At 44.5% G+C, this 9,782-nt stretch overlaps 1 protein-coding gene across 3 annotated transcripts in view; it reads left to right on the forward strand.

The window, feature by feature from the left end:
* The window catches only part of MMUT (methylmalonyl-CoA mutase), a 55,185-nt gene that overhangs the window by 19,801 nt on the left and 25,602 nt on the right, over positions 1-9,782 (forward strand). For all 3 annotated transcript variants that reach the window (XM_075201288.1, XM_075201289.1, XM_075201290.1), the window contains exons 8-9: positions 821-936; positions 8,588-8,703. In XM_075201288.1, the coding sequence (XP_075057389.1) occupies positions 821-936; positions 8,588-8,703 (232 nt within the window). The remainder of the gene's footprint in view (positions 1-820; positions 937-8,587; positions 8,704-9,782) is intronic.

Here is a 9,782-nt window from a genome sequence, read left to right on the forward strand (position 1 = left end):
ACAACTGACATAAGCTATACTAACATGCATTTGCTAATCTAATCAATGAAATTATATATTAGTTATCCAGGTTAAAAATATAGTAACAAGTTAGGTAAATGTTTAACTATAGGTAAAAACAATTACTAGTGCAAGGACTGACATAATAGCAATTGTTCCAATACAGAGATGCGAAACATATATAGCTGTGTGAGCGGATAAACTAACACCGCATATAAAACAGAATTTCTGTACATTTAATAGCAAAGCTCAGGACATCACATCAACAGGTGTTGTTTCAATTTTTACTATAGTACTAGTCTATTATTATTATTATTATTATTATTATTATTATTATTATTATTAAATTTAGTTCATACTTTTTAGCTTAATAAAAAAAGAAGGTTGGGGAAATGGGGATATGTTACAAAGCAACACTTTGATTTATTAAGTTTTAGTATAACAAAATAACACATTTTTGTAGTAACATTGCTCACATGAACAACTGAAATTTACATGGTTCTACAACTGGTAAATAATGATTTATCTAAAACATATAATAAGAACACTACAGCTGTATTGAAGGAAAATGTTATGTGTATGTATAGGTTTTGCACAGCAGATGGCAGTATTGAGTCATAACTGTTAAAATTCTGAATGTTAAATTTTATATACATAAATACATTGATGTGCATTTTCCCCTTAAATTTTAGCAACTGTTATAGGTACATCTTTTGAGCTTTGCAGATACGTACGAGCACAAGCAATACTGATTAGCTAACATATTTTTGTTATATATTCCTTTTTAAGAACATTTAGTGATGTTGAATGAATTGTGCAGGTTCCGAGGTGATTGTCGGGGTGAATAAGTACCAGCTGGAGAAGGAAGAGAGTGTTGAGGTTCTTGCCATCGATAACACGACCGTCCGAAACCGTCAAATTGAGAAACTCAAAAAGGTATGACGTGAGAGAGGACAGTGAGGAGTGTTTCGGGATTGGCTGAGTGAGAGTCAAATGCCCTTTTTGTGTCATAGCGGTAGTTTCCTATAGCGCCACATAGAGTCCCGAACGTGAGATGAATGAACCTGACGCTCCTCATACAGTAACAGTATAGCGCCACATGAAACCTCGGACGTGAGATGAATGAACCTGACGCTCCCCATACAGTAACAGTATAGCGCCACATGGAGCCCCGGACGTGAGATGAATGAACCTGACGCTCCCCATACAGTAACAGTATAGCGCCACATGAAACCTCGGACGTGAGATGAATGAACCTGATGCTCCCCATACAGTAACAGTATAGCGCCACATGGAGCCCCTGACGTGAGATGAATGAACCTGACGCTCCCCATACAGTAACAGTATAGCGCCACATGGAGCCCCGGACGTGAGATGAATGAACCTGACGCTCAACATACAGTAACAGTATAGCGCCACATGAAACCTCGGACGTGAGATGAATGAACCTGATGCTCCCCATACAGTAACAGTATAGCGCCACATGGAGCCCCTGACGTGAGATGAATGAACCTGACGCTCCCCATACAGTAACAGTATAGCGCCACATGGAGCCCCGGACGTGAGATGAATGAACCTGACGCTCAACATACAGTAACAGTATAGCGCCGCATGGAGCCCTGGACGTGAGATGAATGAACCTGACGCTCCTCATACAGTAACAGTATAGCGCCACATGGAGCCCTGGACGTGAGATGAATGAACCTGATGCTCCCCATACAGTAACAGTATAGTGCCACATGGAGCCCCTGACGTGAGATGAATGAACCTGACGCTCCCCATACAGTAACAGTATAGCGCCATATGGAGCCCCTGACGTGAGATGAATGAACCCGACGCTCCTCATACAGTAACAGTATAGCGCCACATGAAGCCCCTGACGTGAGATGAATGAACCTGACGCTCCTCATACAGTAACAGTATAGCGCCATATGGAGCCCCTGACGTGAGATGAATGAACCTGAGGCTCCCCATACAGTAACAGTATAGCGCCACATGGAGCCCCTGACGTGATATGAATGAACCTGACGCTCCCCATACAGTAACAGTATAGCGCCACATGGAACCCTGGACGTGAGATGAATGAACCTGACGCTCCCCATACAGTAACAGTATAGCGCCGGATGGAGCCCCTGACGTGAGATGAATGAACCTGACGCTCCTCATACAGTAACAGTATAGCGCCGCATGGAGCCCCTGACGTGAGATGAATGAACCTAACGCTCCTCATACAGTAACAGTATAGGGCCACATGGAGCCCTGGACGTGAGATGAATGAACCTGACGCTCCCCATACAGTAACAGTATAGCGCCACATGGAGCCCCTGACGTGAGATGAATGAACCTGACGCTCCCCATACAGTAACAGTATAGCGCCACATGGAGCCCCGGACGTGAGATGAATGAACCTGATGCTCCCCATACAGTAACGGTATAGCGCCACATGGAGCCCCGGGCGTGAGATGAATGAACCTGATGCTCCTCATACAGTAACAGTATAGCGCCACATGGAGCCCCGGACGTGAGATGAATGAACCTGACGCTCCCCATACAGTAACAGTATAGCGCCACATGGAGCCCCGGACGTGAGATGAATGAACCTGATGCTCCCCATACAGTAACAGTATAGCGCCACATGGAGCCCCGGACGTGAGATGAATGAACCTGACGCTCCCCATACAGTAACAGTATAGCGCCACATGGAGCCCCTGACGTGATATGAATGAACCTGACGCTCCCCATACAGTAACAGTATAGCGCCACATGGAACCCCGGACGTGAGATGAATGAACCTGACGCTCAACATACAGTAACAGTATAGCGCCGCATGGAGCCCTGGACGTGAGATGAATGAACCTGACGCTCCTCATACAGTAACAGTATAGCGCCACATGGAGCCCTGGACGTGAGATGAATGAACCTGATGCTCCCCATACAGTAACAGTATAGTGCCACATGGAGCCCCTGACGTGAGATGAATGAACCTGACGCTCCCCATACAGTAACAGTATAGCGCCATATGGAGCCCCTGACGTGAGATGAATGAACCCGACGCTCCTCATACAGTAACAGTATAGCGCCACATGAAGCCCCTGACGTGAGATGAATGAACCTGACGCTCCTCACAGTAACAGTATAGCGCCATATGGAGCCCCTGACGTGAGATGAATGAACCTGAGGCTCCCCATACAGTAACAGTATAGCGCCACATGGAGCCCCTGACGTGATATGAATGAACCTGACGCTCCCCATACAGTAACAGTATAGCGCCACATGGAACCCTGGACGTGAGATGAATGAACCTGACGCTCCCCATACAGTAACAGTATAGCGCCGGATGGAGCCCCTGACGTGAGATGAATGAACCTGACGCTCCTCATACAGTAACAGTATAGCGCCGCATGGAGCCCCTGACGTGAGATGAATGAACCTGACGCTCCTCATACAGTAACAGTATAGGGCCACATGGAGCCCTGGACGTGAGATGAATGAACCTGACGCTCCCCATACAGTAACAGTATAGCGCCACATGGAGCCCCTGGCGTGAGATGAATGAACCTGACGCTCCCCATACAGTAACAGTATAGCGCCACATGGAGCCCCGGACGTGAGATGAATGAACCTGATGCTCCCCATACAGTAACAGTATAGCGCCACATGGAGCCCCTGACGTGAGATGAATGAACCTGACGCTCCCCATACAGTAACAGTATAGCGCCGCATGGAGCCCTGGACGTGAGATGAATGAACCTGACGCTCCCCATACAGTAACAGTATAGCGCCACATGGAGCCCCTGACGTGAGATGAATGAACCTGACGCTCCCCATACAGTAACAGTATAGCGCCGCATGGAGCCCCTGACGTGAGATGAATGAACCTGACGCTCCCCATACAGTAACAGTATAGCGCCACATGGAGCCCCTGACGTGAGATGAATGAACCTGACGCTCCCCATACAGTAACAGTATAGCGCCACATGGAGCCCCTGACGTGAGATGAATGAACCTGACGCTCCCCATACAGTAACAGTATAGCGCCACATGGAGCCCCGGACGTGAGATGAATGAACCTGATGCTCCCCATACAGTAACAGTATAGCGCCACATGGAGCCCCGGACGTGAGATGAATGAACCTGATGCTCCCCATACAGTAACAGTATAGCACCACATGGAGCCCCTGACGTGAGATGAATGAACCTGACGCTCCTCATACAGTAACAGTATAGCGCTACATGGAGCCCCGGACGTGAGATGAATGAACCTGATGCTCCCCATACAGTAACAGTACAGCACCACATGGAGCCCCTGACGTGAGATGAATGAACCTGACGCTCCTCATACAGTAACAGTATAGCGCCACATGGAGCCCCTGACATGAGATGAATGAACCTGACGCTTTCCATACAGTAACAGTATAGCGCCACATGGAGCCCCTGACGTGAGATGAATGAACCTGATGCTCCCCATACAGTAACAGTATAGCGCCACATGGAGCCCCTGACGTGATATGAATGAACCTGACGCTCCCCATACAGTAACAGTATAGCGCCACATGGAACCCCGGACGTGAGATGAATGAACCTGACGCTCCCCATACAGTAACAGTATAGCGCCGCATGGAGCCCTGGACGTGAGATGAATGAACCTGACGCTCCTCATACAGTAACAGTATAGCGCCACATGGAGCCCTGGACGTGAGATGAATGAACCTGATGCTCCCCATACAGTAACAGTATAGCGCCACATGGAGCCCCTGACGTGAGATGAATGAACCTGACGCTCCTCATACAGTAACAGTATAGCGCCACATGGAGCCCCTGACGTGAGATGAATGAACCTGACGCTCCTCATACAGTAACAGTATAGCGCCGCATGGAGCCCCTGACGTGAGATGAATGAACCTGATGCTCCTCATACAGTAACAGTATAGCACCACATGGAGCCCCTGACGTGAGATGAATGAACCTGACGCTCCCCATACAGTAACAGTATAGCGCCACATGGAGCCCCTGACGTGAGATGAATGAACCTGATGCTCCCCATACAGTAACAGTATAGCGCCGCATGGAGCCCCTGACGTGAGATGAATGAACCTGATGCTCCCCATACAGTAACAGTATAGCGCCACATGGAGCCCCTGACGTGAGATGAATGAACCTGACGCTCCTCATACAGTAACAGTATAGCGCTACATGGAGCCCCGGACGTGAGATGAATGAACCTGATGCTCCCCATACAGTAACAGTATAGCACCACATGGAGCCCCTGACGTGAGATGAATGAACCTGACACTCCTCATACAGTAACAGTATAGCGCTACATGGAGCCCCTGACGTGAGATGAATGAACCTGATGCTCCCCATACAGTAACAGTATAGCACCACATGGAGCCCCGGACGTGAGATGAATGAACCTGATGCTCCCCATACAGTAACAGTATAGCACCACATGGAGCCCCGGACGTGAGATGAATGAACCTGATGCTCCCCATACAGTAACAGTATAGCACCACATGGAGCCCCGGACGTGAGGTGAATGAACTTGATGCTCCCCATACAGTAACAGTATAGCGCCACATGGAGCCCCTGACGTGAGATGATTGAACCTGATGCTCCCCATACAGTAACAGTATAGCACCACATGGAGCCCCGGACGTGAGATGAATGAACCTGATGCTCCCCATACAGTAACAGTATAGCACCACATGGAGCCCCGGACGTGAGATGAATGAACCTGACACTCCCCTTACAGTAACAGTATAGCACCACATGGAGCACCTGACGTGAGATGAATGAACCTGATGCTCCCCATACAGTAACAGTATAGCACCACATGGAGCCCTGGAAATATATATTTGCCTCCAGTCCGGCATTACCCCAAATCAGGGTTTCCCCCATATTCCAGCTCAGTATTCCTATGTTCTACAAAGGCAGGACATCTAAAACCAATTTGCTTTACATAGGTAAGAAAACCTGGATATACAATATATGTCTCCTTTACAGGGCTTTTTAAATTGCCTCCTTGCAAAAACAAATCAGTAACTTGCAATGTTATGACCAGAGATTTGAAAAAAAAACATGTCCAGCGAGTATCTAATTATTAAATACATTTGAAGTAGTTACAGTGTAATTATAGTTATTTCTTCAAGAAGTTGCTTTCTGAAAACATGTTTTGATATAACGTCAGCCGGCCCTTAAAATGTCTTCCCATCTCTGACAAATGTGAAGCTTTTGAAATGCTGTAATCAAATTGTAATAGTAAGGACTGAAGTATGATGTGCTGGTCACACAAAAACTGATGTTCTGAAGCCAAATAAAAATAAGAATTCAAGGTAGCAACTATTCATGGCTGTACAGTATACACACATAGTGGCGTAACTACCATTGGTGCAGCAGGTGGGATGCACTGAGGCCCATGGGGATAATGGGGCCCACTGCACGAGGAACTAGCAAGCTGTGGGTCCCGTTTCTCTCCTACCCGCTTCCCTGCACTGGGGCCCACAGCTCACTAGTGCCACCTATGAAGACCGCTGTTTATAAACCATTACAGGGGCAAACACAGGATTTGTAGATGGGGGGTTTCCACACCATGCCGCCAATGGGCATGACCAGTATGCATGGGGGCGTGGTTATAATATTAGACCGTGCTTGGCTGCTCTCCAACTCTTCCTATCCCTATAATATACATGGGAAATGCTGCGTGCACTACTGTTAGGTGTACGCAGCTCTCCCTTTTCAAGCAGAGCCATATGAAGCAGGGGCAGGGTCCAGCCACCTCAATTATACAATGCCCCATGTTTGGAGGGGGGTTTCCGGGTACTAGGAAACTCCCTCTCGGTTTGTCTATGCATTATATCTCCTTCCTCTCTAAGTTAATGAAACAAATGATGTTCGGTCAGTTTTCTACTTGTCCTCAAAAATCTTAAAAATTCCTTAAAAAGCAACATGGATTTAGGGCAGATTATTTAGCTTGCTCTGTAACTCGTCATTTATAAAACGAGAGTCCATGGGCTCAGTGTTTGTCGACCTGTCCAATCCCTATGATTTGGTTGATCACTCAGGATTGGTATATATTCCTTGAAACCATATTTGAGTCACATAACAGAAAGCAGCCAGTAATAAATAACAACAGGGGGATTGTATGATGTAGTATGTAAAGCGGTGTCCCTCGTGTTCTAATATAGAATCATTGTTTTATTGTTATATATGGAAATGATGGTTAAGTTACAGAAGTATTTTGATTTTATTCAGGATTTATTTTCCAGTTCTAAATTAGTGATGTGAGGAAAAAAAACTCAAGGTTAATAAAAAAAAAAAATAATACAAAAATGCAGATCCGAGATAGAGAAATATAATGAGGAATGGGAAACGTTTAACAATCATAGATGAGTGTAAATATTAAGAGGTGGAAATTGATTGCACTGTATAATTTTCAGCTCATAATTATAATAGAATTAAAAAAAAGATAATAATAAGATTGGGGCACTGCATAGGTCATCAAGGATATTAAATTTACACACCCAGAAGTTAATTGCTAATCAATTTATAATGTCTGTATTTGAATATATTAAAATGGTGTATAATTTTGCAAGTCAAACTCATTTAAGTAGTCGCATCATATAATCGATGGGTAAGATTTGTCCTTAACTGTGGCTATAATACTCATCATTGTATTTTATATACAGAGTTAAACTGGGAAAGTTTATCGCTTCCATTTGAAAACAATATTCCGCATTTGTTCGTAATGATCGATGGAAACGTGAAATTCACTTTTGTTAGTAAACATTATCCTTATCTTCTTAAGGATGGAAAGCAGAGATTTAATTTTTTCACAAGCAGATATGTAATGTGTATATATGACACTAGAGACTCAAACTGCAAATATTAGGAATATTGTTTCCCCTGAGTTAGGGAAAGCAACTAAATTTATCCCCGTCTGAATTAGGATTGAGTGTATGTTATGAAGAATGTTCTTGTTTTTAAAATACGGAAAACATTGTTAGTTGTTGGCGTGTTTGAAATTTTTGGCTTTGCTGAATTGTCAAAAGTGATTTATTAGTAGTTTTATGTAGCTAAATTCTCACGTGTTTTATTGAATGTAACTTGCTCCCGATCCAGGACAACTTTGAAAATGGGTCATATGGCCGAAATTTATCTTGTTTAAAAAAAAAACATTATTACTATGACCTATGTTTTACTACATAATTAGAAATGAAAAGGAATTCTGTTTGCAGATCAACCGGTCTCTTTAGCTTCATCGCGTGCCGGACCCTTGTCTACATGATGACAATTCACTAGAGCACGGAACGTTAGCAACGTGGGGCATCTCCTAATTGTCAGTCATGTAATACATTCTAATGGGAGCCGTGTCTTTTGCAAAAACAGTACAACCAGTTACAGGTGTTTACTAGCATTAAAAGCGCTGCCAAGACACATGTATTAAACATGTTGTTGCTATAATGTCATCCTGTGTGTATATTTATATTTGTGTGCATGCAGCGTTGTGTATAGGAAATCTAGAAACACCTGTCCGTAGCCTCCTCATTTCTGTGGCCTCTGACACCGCTATGTAATGTCTATGTCCCAGGTGAAGGCCAGCAGAGACAGTGCGGCCGCGGAGCGCTGTCTGGCCGCTATCACAGAATGCGCTGCTGGCGGCAATGGGAACATTCTGCAACTCGCGGTCGAGGCTGCCCGTGCAAGGTACACTTGTCTTATACTGATGTTTATTTTATAGTTTTTCAAAGATAACCACCCAAAGCTAAAATAAAACTTTTATATATCTTTCACGCTCCATCTGCCTCATGCAGCTGGTTTCACACTAGATCTAATGGTCTGTCGCTGCGCTTCACTATCCTCTTCCAACTTGGTCTGTTTGAAATAAGTGAGTGAATGGGAAGCTCATGGGGGAAAGGGTCAGGAGGGAAGAGGGCGGTATGGAGCAGATTCAACAAATGTAGCGTGGAATTTGAGTAAAAGTCTGTATATTGTTTCACTTATAATTGTATACACTGTATTGATGTGACCCTTAACACTTTATAATGTTTGTGATTTTGTACACTGTTGTTTGTTACTGGAAATATAGCCAGCTTTTTATCCCCAGCGGTGTCCATGTTAAGCAGCTATGAATATTGGAAAGTTAGACTAACATATACAATGAGAGCATTAGAATACTAACAGCGCTAGAACAAACTGTAGCCGGAACATTAAAGGAGTCAGAGCTAGTATCAATAGGAGCTTTAGAATACTCACAGGGCTACACCCACTTACTAGGAAAAGGTCCTAACAGAGCTCTCAAATTTGAAAGTGGATAAATCAATGGGGCCATAAAGCATACATCCAAGGATACTAAAAGAGCTTAAAGGGGTGCTGGTAACACCATTAACAGAATTATTCAATAAGTCAGTAGCTACAGGAGTAATTCCAGAGGACTGGAAAAGAGCGAATGTAGTCTCACTACACAAAAGTGGAAACAAGGAAGAGGCAACTACAGACCAGTGAGCCTTACATCAGTAGTAGGGAAATTGATGGAAACCCTCTTAATAGAAAGAGTTGTAGAATATCTCAATCCAGAAACTTACAGGATCCCAAACAGCATGGATTTTCTGCGGGGAGATCATGTCAAACAAATCTTATTGACTTTTTTGACTGGGTGACTAAAGTAATAGATCAAGAAGGGGCCGTAGATGTAGCTTATCTAGATGTTAGTTAGGCTTTTGACACTGTCCCACATCAAAGACTGTTAAATAAACTTGAAAGCTTGGGATTGGATTCAAAGATGA

Source organism: Mixophyes fleayi, chromosome 3 (genome assembly GCF_038048845.1).
Source record: "Mixophyes fleayi isolate aMixFle1 chromosome 3, aMixFle1.hap1, whole genome shotgun sequence".
Classification (NCBI taxonomy): domain Eukaryota; kingdom Metazoa; phylum Chordata; class Amphibia; order Anura; family Limnodynastidae; genus Mixophyes; species Mixophyes fleayi.